The sequence below is a fragment of the Typopeltis vanoorti genome, chromosome 4, assembly GCF_054136105.1.
Source record: "Typopeltis vanoorti isolate ZY-2024b chromosome 4, IOZ_Tvanoo_1.0, whole genome shotgun sequence".
Lineage (NCBI taxonomy): Eukaryota > Metazoa > Arthropoda > Arachnida > Uropygi > Thelyphonidae > Typopeltis > Typopeltis vanoorti.
Genome location: NC_143552.1, coordinates 19,017,493 through 19,043,338, shown reverse-complemented (window position 1 = coordinate 19,043,338; position 25,846 = coordinate 19,017,493). Strand labels below are relative to the sequence as shown.

Here is a 25,846-nt window from a genome sequence, read left to right as displayed (position 1 = left end):
CAACGACACGCTCCTAAGTAACGATTCACGAGGTTCGCCTCATTAAACTCAAACCATCCTTGACACTGCGTAGGATAAGCAGACATCTATTGGAAATGAGAGTAGGGGACAGCGAGGTAACACAGCATCGTCGTTCTGCCATACACGCTTCGAGATTGTACCTGTTTGTTCACTTAAAGAATGCGTTCGTTGAGTCGTGTGCACAGAAGAGATTGTAGTCGCGATTCTCCATTTCATCGAAATGTGTATTCCAAGCCTTTTTGTTTTTTTTTTTAATGTGATTGTTTACTTATCAGAGGCATGAAGTGATCAACTTAACTTCGGTTAAAAACACATGCAAAACATTTTTCGGATCCTTAATGAGATTCCAAACGAGATCTTGGAAGACAAGCACAAGTGTTCTAATTATGAATACAATCGAAGAATTGCATTGCATTAGCTGTCACTTGGTGTACATTCGCTTTGCGTTTATGCTGAGACATGTAGTTTATCATCAGCGTGCAACATGAGAGGGAAATGGAAGAGGCGGTGCAATTTCTTTAACACTTTGTATAGCGCTATAGAACGCGAAATTCACTTCCTGGGAATCCCAATTTCGATCGAGTTTAGCCATGAGAATCTGATTATCAGATTGTGCCGTGTATTGTTTTGTAGTAGCACAGCCTCATTAGATTTAATTAATGTGGCGTTAATTCGAAGATGAGCGTTTAGTCCAATATATTATAGTGATAGCAATCGACTGCACTGAAAATATTTTCATGTGAATCTGTGTAGTTAATCGCTTACTTTTGTTTCGGCTTTTAGGAAGCGAGAGAGAGAGAGAGAGAGAGAGAGAGAGAGAGAGAGAGAGAGAGAGAGAGAGAGAGAATGTTCTCGCTTATATCTAACAGTATGAGAAATCTCTTCCCCCTCCCTTCTTCGTGGATGGAATCCAGAGATTTTATTTTATTTCGTTTAATGGCTGTTTGAAATGTCAAAATAATTGTCATCAGCTTGTGTGTGCGTGTGTTGCTTGCCACTACACCCGGTTGAGACGAATTACGTAATTAGCGTAGAACGAAGAGTGATATTTTCTTCTCGGAGAATTCTTATTATTACTTTGTCTTTCATGTAAAGAGAAGTTTCAGGGTTAGAAAATGTAATGGAGCGTGAACGAACTGCATCACGTGCATGAAATGCTCCGAAATACTGGGATGTCCTCGAAACAGGAATTGTGATCGGCGCATGACGACTTCTTTCGCGAGGGTGATAATGCGCCAACGGGCTAAGAAAGTGAGTGATTTCGCACACCCGCCATATTAAGAAACTTCAACGGTCACCTGATTGAAATCCGATAGGAAATGGATGAACAAATACCAGCTGAGATATACAGAAGGCATTCAGATCCAATAAAATATCAATCTGATTGAACGTTTTATGTCCATCTGCCGATCTGCTTTGTTACTACACCTGAGAGAAACTCGTTTTCTGAAAACGAAAGGCGGACCTGATCAAAATTAATATTTCTTTCACTTCCTATTCAGGTGCAATAAAATTTCAACCGCTGTACTGGGATTGTATTGTTTGGTCGTTTTCATTATTATTATTATTTTTAATTTTTTTGCTTTGAAAAGCGCAGTTATATGCCCAATTTATTTTCAAACAAAACTATAACTGTATTATGAATAATGCACAATTTTTTTCTACTATTACATCCTATATCGTGAAAGGTTTCAATATACATATCAGATCCAATAAAATATCAATCTTATATCTACTATTGAATAATCAAGTATTTAAATGCAATTTAGTTGCAAATATCAACCAAATATATAAATTCAACAACACGCACTTTTTTTTCTCCTCTAAGAAGTAAATATAAACTTCTATATATATATATATATTGTTACTTTTATCTTAATTGTAGATGGTTATTGCAATTAGCATCACATTCTTATTTCTGGAAACTTTCAATAGATGGCGCCAGTATGTTGTTCTTGATATTTTAGTTTATGAAAATATTTCCGATAATTACTGATCCCGAGTCTTCACGAAACAAATTATAATACAAGAAAATTACACGTGTAGAAGAAATTGCCTGAGAAGAATATAAATGATTTTTTTTGCTACAAATTAAAGAAAAAGATGTTATTGAATAGCTTTATCCAGAACGCAGTGCTGTTTGGTGAGTGTTTCGAATTTCTCTGCATTCGTCTTAGTGATAAAAAGTGATTGGAAATTTTGTGAGGCCGAATTTCATTCGAAAAGCGACTGAAATGTACATTTGCAATAAGGGAAGGGAAATGTTTTACTAGGGATTTGAACTGATGAAAGAAAAATAAAGAAACAGACAAAGAGACATATTGCGCATGTCAGGATAGTAACAGAGGCTCAGGTTGTTATTTAATGTTGTTTCATTTAATTATCGTTACTTTGGGTTCATTTAGACTTGTTTGCCCTCATCTTATTAGGACCTGCTTCAGCATTGATTAGATGAACACAGGTAGCGATATCTTATTGCGCTCAGCGCAGCCTGGATGTCGTCATTCTGAGGATTATTTTTAAATCAGATACTGTGGCAATATTATTGTTTATTAAGCTTGTGTCAATTATCTACCTATTGATAAGTGGTCACGATGTAATGCGTTTATCAAAACTTTCTATAGAGAAGATGAAAGTGGTTGAAAACCTCGCCTTCAAACGATGCTTTGGAGGTTTTAAATTTTCCCCAAGACACTTCGATGGTTTGAGAAAAAGGTATGGCGAGATAAAGTCCTGGTATCATGTTGATGTTCGGTTGAGTCGTTTCTCGCCAATCTTCTCCAGGAAATTCAGGCAAAATTCTGGCATCACCCGAGATATAATTAATGCGAATGGTTCTTGTCTGATGTCGGACACCGCAGGAACACCATTCACATCAGCCTCGGGTGATGTCAGAATTTGGCTTGAATTTCCTGAAAAAGATTGGTGACTTATATAAGGGTAGTGTATGCTGAATCCTTAGCAGAGATTGATTACCTCTTAAAAAAATGTTTAGTATTGCACACATTCATTTATATGCTTGATTTGGAGAGCAGCTTACAGATTCCCTAACTGTAAGTTCGCAGATAGTGCTGATGCATTTTATAGGTTTACATGTTTTTGTGTGGGCATAAAAAATTCAGTTATATTAGATGATAAGTAAACTATACAACAAGGAATAACACGCTACGATTTAAGATATTCTTCGCCTGCGTAGAGTTTTCCCGTAATAACCCAATCAGGTCTAAATTATTCTTTGGAAAATCAATAAATATCACAAATATTGATATCTGACATTTTGCTAAAATTTTGTTAAAAATGGTGTGTATGTGTGTGTGTGTGTGTGAGATAGAGAGACACATACAGATTGTAATATAAATCCCCGCCATCTACTGAAGCAACTTTTATTAGATGGGTGTCAGAAAAAATTCATGTACTCAAATTTTGTGTAAGGTTCGAATTGCTTGATATTTTACAAAAATATCGTTTCTAAAATGGCTTCGACTGTGACTCTTCCTTCATTCATTTTGACTTTTTATGCTTGCAGTACCAAATTACAAATACATCTGTCAGTGGTTTCGACTTTATGCTAGACAGGCATTTTGTAGTCTGAAGCAGTCACTCAAGTGGTGTCCCCCTTTTGATTTTTATTTAACTAAAAAAAAAAAAATGAAATAAAATAAATAAATAAATAAATAATAATAAAGATTTATTGGTGTTAATTAGAGAGTGCCATCGAAGTCAAAAGACTCTAAGTTAAAAAGAAATTTCTTCAGCAAATTTTATACAATATTTAAAATACGAATGAAATTTTCATGAAAAATTAATTTTTTTTCAGGAAATCCAAATTCTTATAGAGACTGTGTTTAAAACTCTTTCGAAGGAAAAATAAAGAAATGACTACATAGTTGAAAAAGATCGAGTATGGGAAGTTATAATATCGCTTAGATATTATAACTACAAGGAACTGCAAATAAAGATCTTCCAAAGCAAGACAAAAGGATATTAACTATATTTCAGAAAATAATCCGTGGAAAAAATAAAAAATAAAATAATAATAATAACGCAGCTGAGTGCGTCATACAACAAATTTCCTAAACATTTAAGCAAGAAACCAGCGATGCCTTTACAGAGACGTCTTCTTGCCTGACAGAAACTACAAGGGAGTGTCGCCCAAGGATTCTAACGCGAAACAGCAAGTTCCGTTTTATCTTCCTTTATGGGAAGTGATATGTGCTTCGAAAACGACTTTTCCCAGCATGCTTATCTCCTGTCAACAGCCTGACATTGCGAAGGTCTCACCAGAGTCTTTCACGATGGCCTGCTGGGAAAAAGAAAGCAGACGGAGAAAAATATGCAAGCGAGCTGGTGATATTAGTACAGATCAGATACACTGGAATATTTCTATAAACAGACTGATCTTAATATCCGTGGCTGACAATTGGCACACGTACACGCATGAACTCAGCTACGAGAAATGAATGGTCGTCAACATTTAACAGCAACGCTGTAACTCTGTTTAGATAATGACAGCTGGGAATGTCTGTGAGAATATGTTTTGATGTGTATTGGGAAGTTGAGAAGATAATTCTGCTCGAAACTCGTATTAAAATACTAGTGTGCATATTATGTTATGCTTTTATTTACATTGTATCCTTAGTAATGTGATCAGTTTGTATATTCGTCTACCCATTAGCAAAATAAAAGCAGTTGACTTCATAGATGTCAAAATTTTTCTAAAAATTAAAATATAATTTCTTGTTAAATTTAATATACTGTTTAAATTCACTGGAAAGTCTTGGAAAAATCGAAGAACTTCTGAAATACATGAAAACATAAAAGTAAACCATTTTGTTCAATGTATATACGGAATATGGATTCAGTTATCGGAAGGGTTTTTGATTTTAGGAAGGATGGAGAGTTAATTGACCGTGTGATGCTGTGATTAATACCTTTGGAGGGTAATGGATGGCAATGCTGTAGCCAATGAAGCTCTAACTGAGGCTCGGCTATTGCTGTTACCCTCCTGCCATGATCAGAGCTTTAATAGCTCAATAACACCTTATCCCTACACTGTCCTCTACAGATAACGGGGAAGATGAAAAGCATTCTTGCTTCGCCCCTTTAAACCAATCCTTATAAGGACTATAAGGTTTTTGATTTTAGAGAGTGATGTTTGTTATTATTATGCTAACAAGAAAGACACTTAACTGGCAAAATTATGCTTATCGCAAACATGGGGATAAGAAGAATATAGTTTCTTATCATGCGTGATATACTCTCGAATGTAATGAAAGATCATGTACAAAGCTGTACGCGAGTATAAGAGCGCTATTGTAGAGTTGAGCAATACAAAGTAAAATTCTGAATGCATAAGGATCAGACGTCTACATGCTGAAACGTTATGCTTAAAGAAAAACTCGTGGTCAGAACTGCTCCTCCTCTGTGTTCGCGAAACACAGAGGAGGAGCAGCAAGGTTGGAGGTGGAGGAAGGAGTCTCTAAATAGTGCAAATATATCTACGATGTTTATTATTATTGAAATCGTCATTGACATTACATCGCGGGAAGTGTTTAAAGTTTGGAGATTCATTAATTGAAAAGTTAGCATTTCAGAAATGTTACCAGAATGGATTTATGGAGGTTTGCTAGGATGCTCTTCTTAGTAAGAATGCGACATGTTTAAGTCGTGATAATACGAAACGAATTCAGGACCTAACATGGATCTCTCTGTGTGCACCTGCAAGGACCAAGTGGCGAAATATTTCTTACTAAAACATTCTCCTTCTGTCAAGATTATCTTCCTGAATCCGCTGTCGTGGTTTCTGTCTTTAAGAAAAGAATCTGTCGAATCCTGCTAAAAATGTGCTGACTTTAAACCAAACCCATTAATCAAGTCCACCGACTACCTTGCTGGTCTGCAGTAGCCATTACCTCCTTACCCCCTATGGGCTCGTATATTAGGCTCAACTATCCGGAGGTCACAAAGGCTGGCACGCATGATCCTTATGTGTTACGGTCTATTTAGAACACTTGATGCCTTCCACGCCCGTTCAAAACGGGTCGGTGGTCGATGACACTTATTTGCACGTGCGCCTTCGCCTTTCCCCTTGTTTCGGGGACACCGGTTTCGCGAAAGCCATGTGCTGGACTAATCAGGTATCTTACCCTCCTTCCTAGAAGTCTTTAGCAAACAACGCGCACGTGAGAACTCTATTGTACCTCGCACTAACCCACCCAAGTGGTGTCACTGATGTTTCCTCTCCCCCACCCCATCGCCAACGCAACCAACGTAGTTTTGCTGTTTGTCTCCATTCCAGGCATGTTTACAAGTTTGAACAGTCGACTGTGAGCAGCTGCTCCCACAGGGAGATGCAGTTCACCGCGATACAAGCCACTTGTGTTTTGGCGCGTGATCTCCAGTCCTAAGGACTAAAACGCATTATTGAAGAGTACATCTTCACCACGAATTTGCCCTAAACTAACTGATGTATTCTAAACTGGAACAAGTACTATTAACAATTTGGAATACATTTTAAAAAAATTGGCTTTATATATGGATACAGGCCGTAGCTGATGTCTTCGAACAATCCAGTATAAATTTTGAACTATTTATAGACGGTTGCATATGTGAGTGTGTTCTGACGTTGTTTATAACGTCTGAATATTTAGTGAGAGACCGAAATGTTTACGCTTAATTAAAAGATAGCCTTGTTTGTAATATAAAGTGAAGTCAGTTGGGTTGGATTGGGTCAGGATTATGACTTAAGCCTATGAGGCCAGTGTCTGTTTCTTTCGGATAGTTAGCGGATGAAAATCCAAGTTGCCAGAAGGAAAAATTCTATAACCCGCTCGTGACAAGCTAACTCACCTTTACTGAAAAATAAATAATTGAAAAAAATGGCTTAAAAGATTTCAACTTGACAGGTTATTTTTAGTTTTTTTACCACTTTTGACTCTTTAAAAGTATTAAAAGATAATCCATTAACCAAAACAGCTAAGAAAGTAACTCATACCAAAGGCTTGTCTTTTCGTAAATTTTTGTTGTTTATTTAAGAAAAGTTTGTGGTTTGAAAAGCTAACGTGGCTTGAATTACTTGATATTAAATAATAACAAAGAAAGCCGATTAGTATAAGACAATATAAGTAATAGCGTTTAATATTCCCAGGGTTTGTGTGCTGCTTGCACAGTCTATTTCTTACAATAACACCTCCTATTTTACTGAGTCAATAATCTAATCAGAATTACTGCAGCGCGTTCGTGGTGTGTTTTCTAAAAATAGAATGAATAAATCTACCCTCAGGAAAAAACCCTGAATTAAAGATACTTCGAAGACAGTTTCTCCCTGATTTAACCAAACTTAGAAGTCAACCGCATTCTTCTTCGCGTTCTTTTCCAACCCCCCCCCCCCTCGCTCCCCTAGTGCGTTAAATATGCCCAAAGAAAACATCCATGATGGACTAGGCGTTGACATATTAGGAGAAGCCCGAAGTCTGTGATGTTTTTAAGGTCATGTCCTCGGTAATGTTAAAGCCGTTTCGCCAAATAAAAGGGTTCATCTTACAAGGATGGAGACAACAACAAGGGAAAGGCTGATTTCTGTTCCCCCCTTTTGTTTTTTAATTTCCTGAACTTAAAGTGTTTCAATCACATCCCTGAAATGATTATTCATATGATGAAAGAGAACAAGAATGAGGAGGGTGTACATAGCACGAAATCCTTCACCCTCCCTCCCCAAAAGAATGGACTAGCAGCTTAAGATAAATCTTCACCCTAAAATAATTTTAGGGTGAAGATTTATTATTACTTTAATTATCGCGCTGATTCTTTTACTGTTTTCTTGGGAAGGACATCATAAGTCCTAATTAATTATGGTGTTCTGAATTTTTGCAAATCATTTTTATTATTCCCCCCCCCCCCACTATATTTGGTATAAAATGAAAATTCTTCCAAGAGTGACAGAACAGAACTGTTTGCAAAAATAAGAAATATTACAAAACGTAAATTAGTAATCGGCTTCATAACGCAATTACAACTCCCCTTGATGGGAACCACCTGGGTTTGAATACCGCCTTGGAAAGAAAGCAAAATAGCCTTTAAGATTCTTTTCTTTCGCTGGATGAAAACCAGAAGCTCTGGTTTTTCATTATAATCCAGGAAAAGGACATACGCAGTTAACAGACATCACATACCGACTTCACAACTTCGGTGGTCTAAATCATGCTTCCGAAACAACCTGACTCAGGCCCCATTTCAACAGTTCACATTGAACATCTTTGATTTAAGAACTCTTCAAGTCCTTACATTGCCAACCATGTTTAGTACCAACCGTCAGTGTTGTATTTTGTTCTCCTGTTGTATCGGCAAGTGACTTTGAATTCAGTTCAAATTTGACTATTCCTAAAATAAAGAAAAATGTACCAATCTTTGTCATTTAGTTATTGTCGTTGACTCTTATTTCATGCGGATTAGCTATTAATGGAATTAAACCAACTTTTCATCCCTTAATTTCATTCTTCAAAATTTGTATATTTTAATGGACCTGTAGATGGATGGTAAGAACTGCAGCTGAAAAGTCTCTTCTTTATACGCAACTTCAGTCTGTTCAGGGAAATAAAATAGCATTCATCCGACAATTTTGCTGCGTTTTTAATTAATAATAAAAACGAAAGAAACTGCTGTTCTGTAAATGGGCAGCTAATTTTACAGCGTGACATTCCTTTTTTTATCGGCAAAATTAAAAAGGAAAAAGGAGAACCAAACTTAGGCTCGGCTGGCGGGACTGATTACAGTCCAATAACACTGCATCCAATATGGAATGTTACATTTGAAAGTCATTCTAAGCTTCTAGCGTGACGGTAATCCCGATTGAATCTGTCATTTCATATTATTTGCTATCACAACTGGAGTGTCTTATTTTCCATAATTTTTCTTAAACTCTTAATGAGAAAAAAAAGGACTCGCCTTCGTAATCAATTTCCCAATATCCACATTGAGTTTATACAGCATTATTCAATCAAGCCTTGCTATAATAGCGCGCGCGCACGCGCACGCGCGCGCACACACACACACACACACACACACACACACACACACACACACACACACACACACACACACACACACACACACACACACACACACACACACACACAAATTCCCGTCTGTGAACAATGCTAAAAATGATTTTGTATTCATACAACAAAGCTGCTCAGTGTACTCGCCGAAATGTCTTTCCTTTGTTGGTTTTCAATATTGCTTGGATTATCTCGATTCAAGTAATATTCAAACTGAATTGAACAAAGCACTAAAATGTACTCGAGTTAAATGATTGTCAAAAGCACTACAGATTTTTGTCTGTTCTCTAATTGTAAATGAACTCAATCCAGTTCTTCCATAAAGTGGATTTCTTTTGGAATCGATTTTTGTTTAAAAATATAATTTCAAAAAAATCATATATCGTGTGTGTGTGTGTGTGTGTGTGTGTGTGTGTGTGTGTGTGTGTGTGTGTGTGTGTGTGTGTGTGTGTGTAATCTGCAAGCTTTAATAAGTCAAGTCTCCAAGTGCGGACCAACACATAATGCTAAATCGATAAATGCAAGCAACAAAAGAATAGTTGAAAGAAAATGATGGGATCTTTTCATCCTGAGCATCTTTCGAGAAATTACAAACACATTTTAATCATTGCTGCCATTTATTTTTGTGTTAACTGTAGTGGCCGTGATGTGTTTCTGATATTTGGATTTATTACTCGTTAAGAGGCTTTTGGTATGTGAAATTTGGCCATGCATGCTACGCACATCCATGAGATGGTGTTATCAAGGAAGAGACAAAACAGATCCAAATTCTTGATAGTTTTTTTTTTTTTTTGGTGCAAAAACGATCCAGTTAATTGGTTAGTTTTGTTCTTATTGGAGCAAAACTAAGCTTGGTTTAAACAGTTCGACGAGCTGTCTCAATCTTACTGGTGCATGGCTGCTTTCTTTAACAAATTCCACGCGAGTTATGCCATCTTTATAGTGTATCCTAAACTGAAACAGAAAGTGGTCAATCTGAAAGCAAAACACCAACGTCCTTAATCCATGATGCCTGTACAGTCTTGACGTTAAGAGAAAACAAGCAGTTAATCTCTTAGAGCAAATAAGCGATATACGAGATTAAAAAAAGGAATATTGTCATGGAATGAAAAATGTTACAAAGGTATACCTTATAGAGATCTATCATATGAAATGCGATATCACGCATACGTCCAATGTCAGATGAGGAACGTCTGCCGAATTACAATGATTGTCTTGCTAGTGTCTCACACATTATTTCGATGTCAAATTATATTCTTTAAGGTTAAGAAGGTTTTTCGTCACTAATAGTCGTGCCTTGTTTAAATTCTAGAGTCCCTCGTGTTACACGAAATTAAGAGCTGCCTTTTGTGCGAACACAAAGGATTAAATATTATAGGCTGGAAAATGTGGAAGAAATTGGAAGCCATTTAACTTCTGAAGAGATCGAATAGTTTGAAACAGCGTTGTGAGGTCAGCGAAATCTTAAATCGAAAAAGTAACTAATGGTGACAATACGCACTCTTCGAAGACCGTGTCTTTTAAGTAGCTCAATTAGTTTTTCAATAAAATTTCTTCATCCGAGTATGTACTGCAGAGATTGTCATGGATTACGCACTGAGCATTCAGTGTCGCTGACAAATTTTACGTTTCGTGATTTGCATACCTCAGATCAAATCCGGACATGGTTGAAGTAGTCAAAGACCATCTCATATGTTAAATCACATTTCACTTGTTTGCAACAAAATTGTTAAGTATAACTCTTCCTTATATTGCCTTTTGCGTCGATAGTAATAGAGCCAACGCGATCTTTTGCATGTAACCATTACGGAGCACCTACTCTTGTTCTGACAGAAAATTAAACGAAAAATGTGGCCTATCGAAGATGTAAATTTTAAAACTATACGGCATAAAATGTGGAATTGGTGTTCGTCCCTTTCACTCATTTCTTTTATCTCAAATAGATACTGGATTCCCTTTAAATAATAATATTCACAGTCGAATTTATTACGCCCAGAATCGCTACAGACTTTTGAGATCGGCGTCTAAAGCCAATCAGCCAATCTTGCATTTATAAAGTGCTTTAAGCGAACACTTCGTATCGAAGTTCACATATGGTTCGAACCCCTCCAGTTATCGTGGCTATAAATCATTAGTAGAGATTTCTCCTCAATTTGTCGCAGGCGTGGAGTTAAGCGTATCGGCTCTAGTATTTAAAGCCCCCCCCCCCCCTCTCTCTCTACCCTGCTATCTCTCGCAAACAAGGCGGTAACCCATTCTAGTGGTGAGAGAGCAGCGAAGATTATACTGTTATCTCGCAATTGCAACGGAAGTGGTGAAAAGCATACTTCCGCCACACACACACACACACACACACAAACGTTATTGCTTTGTCAGTAGCTTCAGTTTCCAACAAGTTGATTTATTGTATCTAAGTTGTAGTTTTAGTTAAGAAAAAACTAAGGGGGCGCTCACAAACAAAATATTAGAAAGTGGCGTGCATCTATTTTACTCATTGATAACTTAATTCAATTCAGTTTTATTTATCACTCCCAGACACAAGCGGTTTGTGAATCCTGCAATAGTTTGGCACCGAATGTTGTGTGTGTGTGTGTGTGTGTGTGAGAGAGAGAGAGAGAGAGAGAGAGAGAGAGAGAGAGAGAGAGAGAGAGAGAGAGAGAGAGAGAGAGAGAGAGGAGCCTGTTTCCCCTTTCAGTCGAAATTTGTTAAAAATTGGGAAAAAAATGGACACTGATGGTTTAGACTTTGAGCAATTCAAAAATATTATCGTAATAAATAGTCGAATTGTTAACAGACATAGTCGAACGTGGAGATTGGGGTAATGATCATCGCCCAAATTAGTCAAGAGCTTTCGGATATATTTGAAACTCTCAATATTCAGAATATAACTTTATCTTGTGCAGTACTGATCATCCTCCAGTGATATTCTGTTTGTCCGTTTTGTTAAAACATTTTTCGTTTAGAAGATACTTCACAATTTTATTGCAATGAAATAGATTTCAGAACTGATCACATTAGACCTGCAATTCTCAGTCCGCGATATGCGTACTCACACCCTTGATGACGCATGTGAGTCCCAGACAATTAACACCTCTTCAAAACACATCCCTATTACGAATCCGTCCACGTAAACACCGCTAAAAACCGAGGTGGCATTTTCAGATTTTAGACGATTCGTGGTAATGAAAAGGTCCAGAAACGATTCGCTCTTTTTAATTAATTAAATCAGTTCGTTTCTTCGCATTCAGTTGAGCTGATGAAAACAAGTTGCCGCTACCTTAACAAATGAAAAGCTAAAGATAAAACAGCGAACAGAATAATTATCACGCGCTCTTTTCTGAAAACAGGGTGTTGTTGTAAAGGTTGTTCCAACCTCACACTTAAAGATATCAAATGCCCTCGTTTCTTAAATAGCACGATGCGGGTGGATGGCATTGATGGATGAACTGTTTTTGTTACCCACGGATCACATATCGCACAACTCAGAATATAATTAACTAATTAGAAACTGTAATTAAAATATAAAGAACTATCTCAATTTTAAAACATATCTGCGTTTTAGTTTCCTCATTAGGGCGAAGCCGCTTGCAATTAGTAGCAAATTAAACTGGTGAGAATACCAGACTTTGCTTGCTCGAAACGAGGCGAGCAGCTTGCACCCGCTGCTTCTCCTTCTTCGTTCAGACTCGCTTAGCGAAGACGCGGAAGCCTGATCTCGATGGGCCGTGGAGGCAGCAGACACGGACATTCTTGTTAGTGCTCTTCAACTAGTCGTGGGGGAAGAGGAGGAGGAGGAGGAGGAGAACCTGTGACAGGAAAGATACACGAGGAATGTTGAGCTTCTGGCCAGTAGGTGAACCGCACTTTGTTCACACAGTCCCCAGAGGGCGGCACTGTTCAAGCTATGGAGCACATACAAAGTGGTCGTTTGACACAAACATAAATACTGCAAATGTATGCAGAACGTCGTGTGGTTTAACTGTTCCGAACACACGTATAGGTACGTATCCGGGGGAATAACTTTTAGGAGAGTTTAAATATATACTTCCTTAAGGAGTTATTCGTTCTTAAATGTCCGCTAAGAGAGTTACATCGGTTTAAGTGCTTGGGCTATTGTGGGTGACATTCGCAAAGAGAAATAAAGGAAATAATACATTTTGCTACGCGAATTGTAATACATGCCGATGAATGCCGAAATCTACCGATCAAGGCACGAAGTCATCATCTTGAATATAACTCTCAAAAATGATTCATTTGGACTAATTTCTTTTCTTTTTATTTTAAATGAAAACTCTTTGCAACCGGTATCATCTTTTTACATTAAATTTCGTGACAAGGCGAGATTCGCCCACATCCGAATTCTTATGTCGAAAAACTGCATTACTCAGCTAAATAAAACTTAAAGACTTTTATGATTTTTTGGAATACAGCATACAACTAGCCACCTGCTTTTAATAGCCATAATTCTTAATAAGTTATGCGCAATATATTAAAGAGGAAATAATAGTTTTAAAATATTAATTCCATTCTTTCATCGACTTATTTTGTCTCTGACTAATTAAAAGGTTTCGGAATCAATATCGAAATCATTCTATAAAATGAAAAAAAGTTAGTTGTTATTATAATTCGCATGATACCTATATATTATATAATAATTTTGTAAGAAATGCGGCGTATTCTTTTTATAATTTAATATTTTATCATTTTATTAATGCACCATTTATGATAAATAATGGAAGGAAAATATGGAGAGCATTCTTGCTTCGCCCCTTTAAGCCAGCCCTTTTAAGGACTAAGGATTATTTGTTTTGAAACGGCGTATTCGTTGTATAAACTCACATTATATTATATTAAATATGGAAACTATTTTTACGTGACTAAAATAGGATTTCTGCTCACCTTTCAAATCATCCAGTTTTCTTAAGGATGATAATTCTATAGAAATCGTGTATTTTAGTGTAACAAATGCTCCCCGAGAAAGGCAACACACTTTCATAACAGCATAGCAAGCGTGTGAACCTCTTGAATCAGTTAGCTTTTATTTTGCAATTTCTAAAGTCGTTTCTTTTCAGAGAAGGCCTTATTTTATTTCTCTCTCTCTTTTTTTCCCTAAAGCCCACCTCAGTATTTCAAAATCATTAATCCACAGAACTCATAATTATGTGAACATAATTGAGGAAGAAAATTTTCAGCCTGCACTTGAACTATTTATATCTGTCCAGACGGCAAATTAATAAAGAGTACAAAGCAGTTGTCTGTCTTTCTGATGACAGTGAACCCCTCACATAAATCTCTACGGTGGTCTTTTCCTGAGTTGAGGTAACGGAAGCCGCCTTCATTTAGTTTGGTGGCCTGTCGTGAAAAGTTAAGCGGATCACTTGTTTGGTAGCTTGCCAGGTTTTTAGGGTTCGTCGTAAGAGAAAAGATATTCGCATCACCTGATGCAGAAAATGCGTAAAGGAACAGAAGACAAAAGTAAACAGAGGATCATCTCTTTGTATATTTGACGGCTTTCTTTTTCCGAAGGTTTTGGTTATTGATCTGTTTTCATAGTAGGGAGATCTTGTAGGTGATTATATGCAACGAGGAAAAACTTAATTGTAGTCTTTGTCCACTTGGGGTTGGTTCGAAAGCATCCTTGAAGAGTTTTGTAAGTCACTGTTCGTTACCAGATGAACTGTAATAAAAGAAATAAAAGTATAAAGTTTTGACATTATGTATCACGTTGACTTATTCTTGAAGAGGGAACACGGTTCTCCCATTTGAGTGCATTCGCTTGCGATACCTGTACGCATTCTCATAAGATATCACGAATTGATTAAGCCTGGGAAATTTAATCGTAGATCTAAAGATAGCACAACGGGGGGGTGGGAGTAAGAATTATTTTATTAGCGCTTTTCATTTCACCTTCATCTCTCTCCCTTAATCATACCTCAGTAAGAAGCTGATAATGATTCCTAACAGAATAGGAGAAAGTCATTCCGATTTCTACTCATGACGTCGAAACTTCGGTGTGATGCGTTTAAAATCACAATAGTAAACTTCGCCGCTGCAAACCTTACAATAAATTGAGGATATCTATAACACACACGTTATAAGATTCGTTGTTAGGAATGCATTGCTGCTCTTTCAAGCAGCTTAATTCCCAATAAAAATTGGAAATTATTTCAGCATAGTTTCATTATAAGGCTCTGATAATTATTACTAGGCCATCACTTTGCTTTAAAATTAAATGTCACATGAAGAATATTTCTGTTGTTACAGTTTGCACATATTGTTGTACAAGATAAATCGACCTGGTTGGTTTAGCGGATAGCGTATCAACTCTAGCGAAGAGCTCCGAGTTTCAATCCTACTGTTGGAATCGATATTGATGAATGCCATCAGATGATTTTAATCGCTCGAAGTGAAACCCACGCCCTGCTTATTGGGAAAATGAAGTGACTAGAAAAAGATTCAGGAATTCAAAGAGCATACACGAATTCAGGTTAGTACATCAACACGAGGCAGAGAGTTGTATGGACTTCTAAACTGGTGTTTAGAAACATTGTAACTGGTTTCTAGATCATTGACAGTTTGTTATATGGAACAACGAATCACGCTGTACCCTTTTATAATCTGATGGGTGAGTGAGTATGGCGAATACCTTACGCTGGAGCAGATGAAGTTTAGTGGTGGTGATGATATATTAGTGGATATATTATGCTAATATATGCAATATTCTTCCTAAATTTCGGATGCTTTCAAGATCATACTTCAAGTACTTTTTCAGTATGGCTTAGAAAATTGTGCAAATCCTTAGTTTGCGTGCACAGAATACCGATCTCAATTTCAAGAAGAACCTTGGGACAAACTAATATGTCTCCTAATATATTCCTAAAGAAAGAATAATTGACAATACTTGACTTCCATTATCATGCAGATGGTCGTGGAGAGTAGGCCTAGAAGGAAGAAAAACGTGATCGAAGCCAAAGCAGGACTTGCGCATTAGCGAGTTGCATGCAGTGGCTCTGAAATGTGCTGTTTCAGTCCACTATTTCAACGTCGCGTATTAGACGAATAGCAACCACTTCGCCAAACAACGAATAAGAAAGCGAAGTAATGGAATTTGTCTCATCGATATAAACTTGTATTGAAAGGAAGACTAACATGAAAAGTTAATTCGTTGTGAAACAGTTTTTTCTACACAAGAAGAAGAAAAAATGAGGTCAGTGTTCTGAATATTGCACTGTTATCACAATAGGAACAGGAACAATAGAAGTATAGAATACACAGAGAGAGAGAGAGAGAGAGAGAGAGAGAGAGAGAGAGAGAGAGAGAGAGAGATTTGCATTAAATCACCCTCATCCAAACAGAAGAGCTAAAAATAACTTGAAAACGGTTAAGCAATGCGAATTAATCCAATAATATCTTAGAGTAAGTCAAACGTATGCATTTTCGAGATGGGGCTGATAACTTCATCCTAATCCCCTTACTGCAATGCAGATCCAACCGAAACTTACTGCAAGCCATAAAGTGATACAATTTTTAACACGACCCAGAAACACTTTTATAAAAATCTTGTGCTGTGCGAATAAAATTAAAGTCTCAACTGTAAATGATATTTATTTCTTTTTAATATGGTGTGACAAAGAAATGACTGAAATCTTATGATATAACCGTAAAAACAATAAATAAAATAAAATAAATGTAATATTCATTTTTATGCGACTCCCATCTTCGAAATGTTGCGCATTAGAACTGTGTGTGGACCAAGGATTTTTTCTATTTTTGTTGTTAATTTTATATATTTTTTGTATTCTTAATTTACTTTTTACATAATCCGGAAACCCTGCTCTAGAAACCACAAGTGGAACTTTTCAAGCCACTTCAGGCCTCCAATAAGCAGAGTGGTGATCTCACACCGGACGAAGAAATTCATTTCCCACCCTAAAGACAATCGTGATCATCCATACCCCGGCAGGATTCGAACCCGCAGACTGGTGGTAGGAGAGTGGATCCTAACATGGATTGCATGAACCTTCAAGCATTTGTAGCGTTATCAAGAGGTTATAAAAGATGAAAACAGTACAAGATAAATTACAAGTCATGTAATAAATAATTGATGTTTTCAAGGACTTGTAAATAATATTTCTTTATCCGCATAACCGATGCAGGTGAAAGGTGGGACATCTCGTTAATGAATTTCCCCTGCAATGAAAACCAAATGAGAATTTGCTTCTATTCCGATATCCGACTGATAGCCAAACAAACTGGCGCAGGAGTCTTTCAGATTAGCGCGTTCATATAGGATAATGCGTATCCCTAACTTTCACTCACGACGACAATGAGGTAATGATCAGTGTTTACCATCGCCATATAACCAGATGTTAACATGATGTTATATGCCTGTAATGAAGATTTATGATGCACAGTTTGGTTTACTGATGCACAGAGTAAACGCACATTCTTCATCGCGACTGTTTGTTTTCATGCTGTTATACCGTAATTTACACACATACGACCCACTCTTTCGAAAAGGAATTAATGTTTCATTTAAAAGTGAAGATATCAGAAATGGCGCCATTTCCTGTTTAATTTTTTACTCTTTCGTCTGTTTGTACTTTATTTTTTAACTCTAATGAAAATCCATAATTTTCAACAATTCACATTTTAGATGTACCGTCTGTGTTTTTTATAATTTTTTTTCTCATATAAAATCGCACGATTTTCAACAATGATTCATAATATTTCTTCTGCTTGCAGTTATTTTTTTTCTCTCCAATTAAACTGCACAATTTTCAGTCTTATGCTACCAAACGAGACCAAAGTGATCCTTTCGATCATCTAATAAAAGAAACATTGAGAATATGTTTTAAAGAATGCACTTTACCCTCTTGACATCCTATTGCTCTTCTTTTAAGTAACTGTTGCAGTGACGCAAAAAGTGGTGTGCTAAAGGAAAGGTCATCAGTAAATTTGATAAATGTTGCGCTGTCAGACGTTAAATCCCTTAGACTAACGGATGGTGTTGGCAGAGTGAACTGTCTCTCTGACAGGACCAAAGTTATTCTGTGTAATCGTGATATGTGATACTCTGATCTTGCCCTTTATGAAGATTGCATCTACTAATATGATTCTTCAGATTTCTTAAGTGGGGACAAAGCGAGCTGGTGTGGGCAAATTACAGATTCTTCATTGATAATGGACCAAGAAAACAATTCACCTGCAGAAAGATTTATCTCAGAATTTTTTTTTTTTCGGTTTTTGCTCTGGACTTTCTTGACTTCTAATCATCTCGTGGAGTTCTGAACATGCCATTTTTGTCAAGTAACTGAAGGAGGATTTACACAACTAAAATAAAATATTGCAAGATCAGCACTTGATCACGTTGTATAGACCTACATTTCCTTGATCAAAATTCTCATTTTTTTTCCTAATTATTTAACCTTTTTCTTAATAGAGAAGATTAAGGTGACTAAGAGGTGCATTGGAACATCACTCGAGGGAATTTTTCTCGTATAACTTAAACAGATTAATTATACGAATATACTTATGTGTAGAAGCATAAGGTTTTGTTTTTAATATTGTAAATGGATGGAATACTCAACAGTTGGATTGAATCAATCCAACTGCTTTCAAAGAAATTAATCTCCATGCGAAATAGCGGAATCTATTTTATTTTATTTTTTCGAGTACTTTTTTTAGCGCACGAGGTTACAAAGACGTTGAAATCAATTTTCGAATATTCTTGTTAATTAAAATCTAAGTTAAACTGCGCACAAAAAGGCAATATCTTATTCTTTTAATGTAACTTCAGTCAAGGCAGTACGAAAACGCTGCGATTAATTTGATGAGCAACTGATATCACAATTTATCAAAATTTGGGTGTTTTTGATTTTGTTTCTTTACAATTAAAAGGTGTTTATTTTTCCTTCAGAACTGCGCTTTGCACTTAGATCTGAGAAATATCTGGATTGGAATTCCGTCTAAAACGTAAACAATCTTTATAAGATCTCTTCAGCTATAGAAGTTTCCAGTTCCGCTTGGCCGCCCAGAGAATACACGCTATTGACTGACACGGCAAACTGTGGAGATGGAATTCACTGTTAGGCCAAGTTAGATTCGTATAATGCCAAGTAGTTGGCCGAGACAGGCCTTTGAGCCGGACACTTAAGGAGATCATGAATGAATTGAAGAAATTCACTCCCATCTCGGTTTTTGAAATGGTAACATAAATGTAAGATCCAAGAGAAGTAACGCGATTGAAGTGTTGCTAAGAAATATGCTCATAATAAAGAGGAAATGATTGGGTGGCACTTCAAATAATTGATCTTTTATTAGACAAACATGATTACAATTTACACGGCAGCTGAACAAAGAAGAAAAACAATGTTGTTGGCCATCTTAAAAGAAGAAGAATTGGTTTGATTTAACGCTTCTGAGTTTTGTTTGAAACAAGAAGGCGGCACTGAAAGTGCTTGTGTATGCGCGCGCGTATGTTGAGTTGGAAGGGCGATGACTGAAATACTATCCTGTTTCTATTTCAAAGCCAAGAAAAAGAAAGAAAGAAACATTTTACATTGAAGGGATGGTTTTCGTCAGTGTATAAAGAACTGCTTGGGGCATAGTCATTCCTTATCTTCCACTTGTGTCCGAGGAGGTTTGATTACTTTTGAATTCACCGCAGTTTGTTTGCAAAGAAGACCACAAATCGGTGAACATGAGAAATTGCAGTAAGAAATGATTTCACGAAATAAGCCGACGCATATTTTGTACAACACGTGTTTGTTTCTCTTGGAAATTCAGTTTTATGGTTATAATTTTATTTTTAATCTGTAAGAGGATTTAGAGTTCTTTGCTTGGGTCATAATAGCACAAGTGAGTGCAAGAGATTGGGGAGAGAGAGAGAGAGAGAGAGAGAGAGAGAGAGAGAGAGAGAGAAAGAGAGAGAGAGAGATTGCTGTTTCCATTTTGCATTCTACTTAAAACCAGGGCATTATTTTCCTCTGAAGCATCATTATCGGAGTTTATTACCCCATAAATTATAACCTTATCCCCTTTGGAAGTAATTGACATGAGTGCCCAGAAAGGGGGAGAAAAAAGATGGAAAGGTTCGTCCTCCGAGGGACGATCTCGACATTTTTATTATTGAAGCTTGTGCCAAATTATAGCTGAGTTCTTTGATCTCGGTTCGGTACGACATTGCTTGAATTTCTTATGGCACGGATTGGGAGCATTTGAAGAGGCCCCTGTTGATTAACAGAGATTACTTCGTCATGCGGCGCTTATAAAACACTGAGAGGTGTGATTTTTCATATAACAGACCCAAATGCGGTTCCATAGTGTCTCATCCCGGGATATATTTTGCATATTTAATTGGTATTCAATAATCAAATTGTCAAACTGTTTTCATAAGATAAATATTTTCGAGGATGTTGATGATGTGAATAACGCAGTTTCAATAATCTCGCTATAAAGAAATGCACCGACAAAATAAGTGTTCATGTTTGACATTGTGACACCAGTCTGACCTTGTCAGTCCAATAATCGGAGCTGTTTCTGAACTAGTGGGAATGACATTTGGTGCATAAATACGTTTGACACAAATCACGACGGAATGCGATCAAAATAATTGATTGACGATTTTTACCGAAGATACGACATGAACGGAGGAGTATGTAATCATATTCAAAGAAAGCACAATGCAGTACAGAAAGTAATTGCATGTTCGTCGACGACCGCGAAAATTCCTGATTTCGTTCATCTTTGGTTAACCTTGAAGGATATTTAAGCACAATTTATGTCACTCTACAAACTATGAAAGAAATATTTTGTGTCAATATTTAGAGAATATTGACACAAAATATTTATTTCATACTTTATTAATTTTATTTTTTAAATATTGGAATTAATGGATTGGTAATATTTTGGTATTCCTTTAAAAATTGGCTTTATCCAGTTAATTTAGACAACAAATTTAGTTCTGGTTTTAATCGCACTGTCATAAATTTCTAGCGTTTCAAAGAAAATTATTTAGCTAAATTACTGGGATTATATAATCCATTAAATAATAATAATAATAAATTATAATAATTGATTTTAAGGAGCAATTTTTAACTTTATTTCCAACACCTATTATGAATAATTATAATTATGATATATTCTGTTCAATTTTTTTTTTAAAAAAAATTTTTTAGCGTTTTCGGTTACGTGTGCCGTTAGAAATAAGCGATTTTGTGTTTAGAAAAAAGTCTCATTATACATTAATCACGAAGCAATGCGATGCTTGTTTTCGTAACCGTCGAAACCGATGTGTTCGCTCATGATATCTGCAGTGGCTTACACGCATTTGAAACTGTGGAAGAGCTGAAAACCTCCTAGATCTTAGCTGTAAAGTCTTAAATACAAACTGATAAGATGCCAAACTCTTCTCTGTGGCACGCTAGACCGCTTCTAATTTGCATAAAGTATTCCGAAGAGAGAACAAGTTCCCGTGAAGGGCTTTTCAGTGTTTAGCATTCATTGATTCGTGTGAGCGAATGCACCAACACTTCGAAATACACTTTTAAAGGATTCTGGCCATCATTAATAAAGTAGTAATTCCTGGCATAATTAGCTTTGCTCTTCTACTTAACGTTTCTTAAATAATTGCTTAAGTGATAAAGAGATGGGAGAATAAGCGTGATCACTTCTTTACGCACGAGAAGATAGGAATGTTCGCATTAATCTTCCTGTCGTTTAACGAATACGCGAATTTGTATCGTCGCGTTGGGCTAAAACGCACATCTGTGCTTATTTCATTGCATCCTTCGGTATTTTTCCTTTAAGCACGTGGGGAGCAATTAAAACATGGATCGGATAATATTGTGCGAAATTAGATCGTGAAGTTGGTGTGCGGAGTATTTGGAATGAGCTCACGAAGAAGTGTCGGTCATCTTCCAGCATCTTCTTCCGTTTGCAACAGTGCTGGACTCCCATGTACACAATTCCGATTCTGCATCGACTCTGTTCCCCGCTAAACTCTCCCTTTTTGCCGCTTGCTAGCTTTGTCCAGCACGGTGACTTTCCACTTTCCCGACATTCCTTTCTACACACACAGAGCAGACAGTTCCGCTTTAAACTGCAATTGGAGGGTCTAAAAGTTTCTGCGTTCATATTTCATACCATCAGTTATGCTAAACGGGTCAGTAGTTCACGCGGTGCAGCCTCAAGCTTCTTATTTACTTTCCAAATGTGCCATTTAGTCGAAATTTGTGTTAAGTGTCATTCATCAGGATGTCCTCGTCTCCCTACTGTCTGCTACGAAATCTCCAAACAGGATGTGATGTCGCGAGGGAGCCACAGCCACGTGCACAAAGGAAGAAGATTATTTTGGCCCAAACACGACAGACTACCTCTCAGAAGTACCAAAAAAACACGCGCCAGAAGGATTCTTATCCCTGCTCCTTCCCTTCTGTCATTTGTTAACTTAAGAATTAAACCTTAAAAAAAAAAATAAAAAGAACAAGAAAAGAAAAGAAAAAGTTTCTATTCATGAGCTTTATATGATAAAGTAGGCTAACGCAACACTAATATTTTTAGAGGTTCTCGTCTTCAGTTCTAATTGTCATAGCAACCGATGTTGCTCTGACAATCAGAACAGATGTTTAGGATTAATGCTCTATTAACTTTGTGATTAATGTCTTTTTTTATTTATTGCAGTGAATATTAAATCTATACACAAATACGTCTAAGGTAGAAACCGCTGTCCCCCCCCCTCCATACACACACACACACACACACACACACACACACACACACACACACACACACACACACACACACACACACACACACACACACACACACACACACACACACACACACACACACACACACACCATAATGATAAATATAGAAGAATTAGTAATATGACAAGGCAGATTTTTAACGATCAAATTTCACTTTTGGAAGTCATTTCTGCTTACCAAAGAAACATCAGTAAAAAGAAAGTAATTAAAATTGTTTCTGCGCAACTTCAAACTTATTTTACGAACTAATAATTCTTGAGAAATTCTATTCGTGGAGCCATTGGGATTTAATCTTCCGAATAAACAAGTGCCGAATATCTACAAACTTACCAAAATATATTTAACGAGAAATGCGTGAAATACTTGTAGCAGAACAATTTATTTTTCATGCGAACAGAAATGCTGTAAATTAATTTCCGCGTTTTGTCCAAACTTTTGACTGCTGCAGTCAAACCAGTTTCAGATAACGATGAGATCTTCGTAGTCATTAAAAGTCAAGAGGTTCTTAGGAACAGGAAGTGTTGAGTAAGGTCATGAAATGACTTTATCGCTGACTATTAAGGACGTAATAATAGATAGTTTGGGAAATTCCCACACTGGATTTATTTTGAGAGTTTATTTACAACTGAGGCCTGTTGATCAAAACTCATAAACCCCGAACGTTCACTCAACAATAATTAATCTTTTCTGTCCTTCTCAAGTGTTCGTTTTAAGAAAACAAAGCGAGATTATTGCGTCGCGATCGGAAATTACTTCGATGTTTATTCAAGCTGGGATTATTGTTCGGAGAAGAATGAAGGAAAAGACAAAGTCACTTACCTGCGACTGAAGCAAACCGCTCCCTCCACAGAGCTGGGCTCTGCATCATGCTAGGCCAGTAGAGGTGCGGCCGACCTGGAAGTTCACCTAGTCCCAATTTATGAAGTCCACCGTTCGCTGCACTGAAGTACATACCGGCGCCGACCCCTAGACCAAAGCGGGGCAGTGCGCCCAGTGACCCTAAGGTAGGACCGGCGGCCATGGCCGCTGGCCGACTGAGAATGTCGTTAATCCCGTGTGGGGTTGCCGATGGTGTGCAGGTGTTACCGAGTCCTACGGCGGACGGCTTCAAAGCCTGTGTGCTGGGATACGGGGAGACCGGAGAAGGTTTGATGTCCGCCATGGAGTGCAGCGCGGCGAGAGGAGGGTTGCCGAGCAGAAATGCGTTCTGTCTCGAAGCTTCCATGTTGATGTTGAGCATCGATAACATAGAACTAGCCGCTGTCGTTGTGGCTGGGGTGTTGAACTCTAACATCCTGTACGGGAGAATGGTTCACGAGTCTTAAAATAAGAGAGTTGAGGCCAGTGCCGTGTGTACCATGTACCAGGTGCGGAGGGGCGCAAGTCTCGATAGCACGTTTGGGAAGGAAGACCTGCCTTCACGCCGACCCACGAATCACCGACATCTACTCCATTCGAAATGTCCGAAAAGTCTCGTGCGTTATAGGACCCCCAAAGCAGACTGCAGCCCGTGCAACGACCGTGTGTCGAAAAGGCCGTCGAAATGGGTGTGAAATACCAATGACGGATCGCGCGCGTGAAGTGTGTAAATGTTCTTTCTTGCGACGGCGAGGCGGGGCTCGCGCGTTGTTCCGATTGGCGGGCCTCAGACTTCTTTCTCTGCCGTAGCCGCGTCCGATCGGCAGCAACGACCAATGTTTGCCCTCGAAGAGCTCGCCAGCCCTGTTACCGCCTGCGGGGACGGAGGTAGCCAATATGTCGGCTAAGTGTAACACGGCAACTTTGTCTCGCTATCTCCCACGAACAAACGAATGACACTTAATGAAGCATGCTGGAACCGAATGACCCTGCGGTGGCACGTGCATACGCGCTGTCCCACAAGAAGGCAGCTCGTGTGAAGGGCTGATACGGAAAATTAGCGATTCAGCTGATAGGTACGCATCATATCGTAACGAGGCGTTGTGTTCTCTTAAAGGCAATTAGGCTTATCTAAGAACACAGACTTTGTTTAGCTCCCTCTGCGAGGTTGCGTAGCAGACATGCAGGTAGGGTGTTTACTTTGTTTTCTCCTTTAAAATGTTGAAATTTCGTCTGTTTTCTGTTTTATAAGCACCTGCATTTTCTCATTCTTCTGCTAAACTTTTTTGGCGAAGAGATTTCTCGTAATATTCCCATTTTCAAGTTTTCGTTTTTTTTTTTTTTCCTTGAGATTTTTTGGTATTGTGTTTGGCTTCGCACTTTTTTTTTAGTTTTTATCTTCATTCTCATGCGAGGAGGGGGAGGGGAACTAATTTATGTATGCATAGCTAAAAATCTCATCGTAGTTGAATATTGTGTCACTAGATGTCATTATTTGAGAAATGCATTGATCGGTGAAGGCACGCGGAAAGCTAAATCATAATGAACGTTGCTATGGTTAAATTGTACATTTTATTTAGTTCTGAACTCGACAGTTTGCTTGTAAATTAAAGTCCAATTTTTATTTTTAAATTATTTGTGCAATGTTTTTAGACATGATTATCAAATTGCGTGAAAATGCAACTACACTTGATTCGAACTTTTTTATTTAATAAAAAAAATCAAAAAGAAAATTTTTGAATGGCTGATTATCACAGATGTTCAGTGTCATTCGTTAGCTGTAACGAGTAACGTCTAGAAAGACGTTACATGTTACAGTTTCATCTATACAGAATTCCTTTAAAAAAATCTTTATCTTAGAAAGGCATGTTTTATCTCAACGGCGGTAGATTAAATGTTCTGTTTTAAGAAGGGAGCGATAATTAATCTCTGCCATCAAGTATTATTATATTAAAAAAATTAAATTCAACAGAGCACTCTCGATGGAAAAAAAATCAGATCGGAGGCAGAGATAACTTCTGTGCGGTGCGTGACTAGATGCCGTGTAACTCAAGGATAACCACGTGACAGGCGAAGATGGTGACGTATTTAACATGGAAAATAACACGACATATCATATAAGGAAACTTATCGATAAAG

At 37.4% G+C, this 25,846-nt stretch overlaps 2 protein-coding genes across 4 annotated transcripts in view; one reads left to right on the top strand and one right to left on the bottom strand.

Annotated features, from left to right (window-relative positions):
- The window catches only part of LOC150107142 (homeobox protein Nkx-6.2-like), a 45,133-nt gene extending 20,516 nt beyond the window's left edge, over positions 1–24,617 (bottom strand). Inside the window, exon 1 of one of the 2 annotated variants that reach the window (XM_090391021.1) lies at positions 23,669–24,617. In XM_090391021.1, the coding sequence (XP_090247147.1) occupies positions 23,669–24,143 (475 nt within the window). In that variant the 5' untranslated portion in view covers positions 24,144–24,617. The remainder of the gene's footprint in view (positions 1–23,668) is intronic. The other variant, XM_090391022.1, reaches the window with a different exon arrangement.
- Positions 24,618–24,758: 141 nt separating this feature from the next.
- Positions 24,759–25,846, top strand: part of LOC150107140 (homeobox protein Nkx-6.3-like) — a 162,641-nt gene continuing 161,553 nt past the window's right edge. For both annotated transcript variants that reach the window (XM_090391020.1, XM_090391019.1), the window contains exon 1: positions 24,759–24,894. The gene's annotated coding sequence lies outside the window, so the exon portion shown is untranslated. The remainder of the gene's footprint in view (positions 24,895–25,846) is intronic.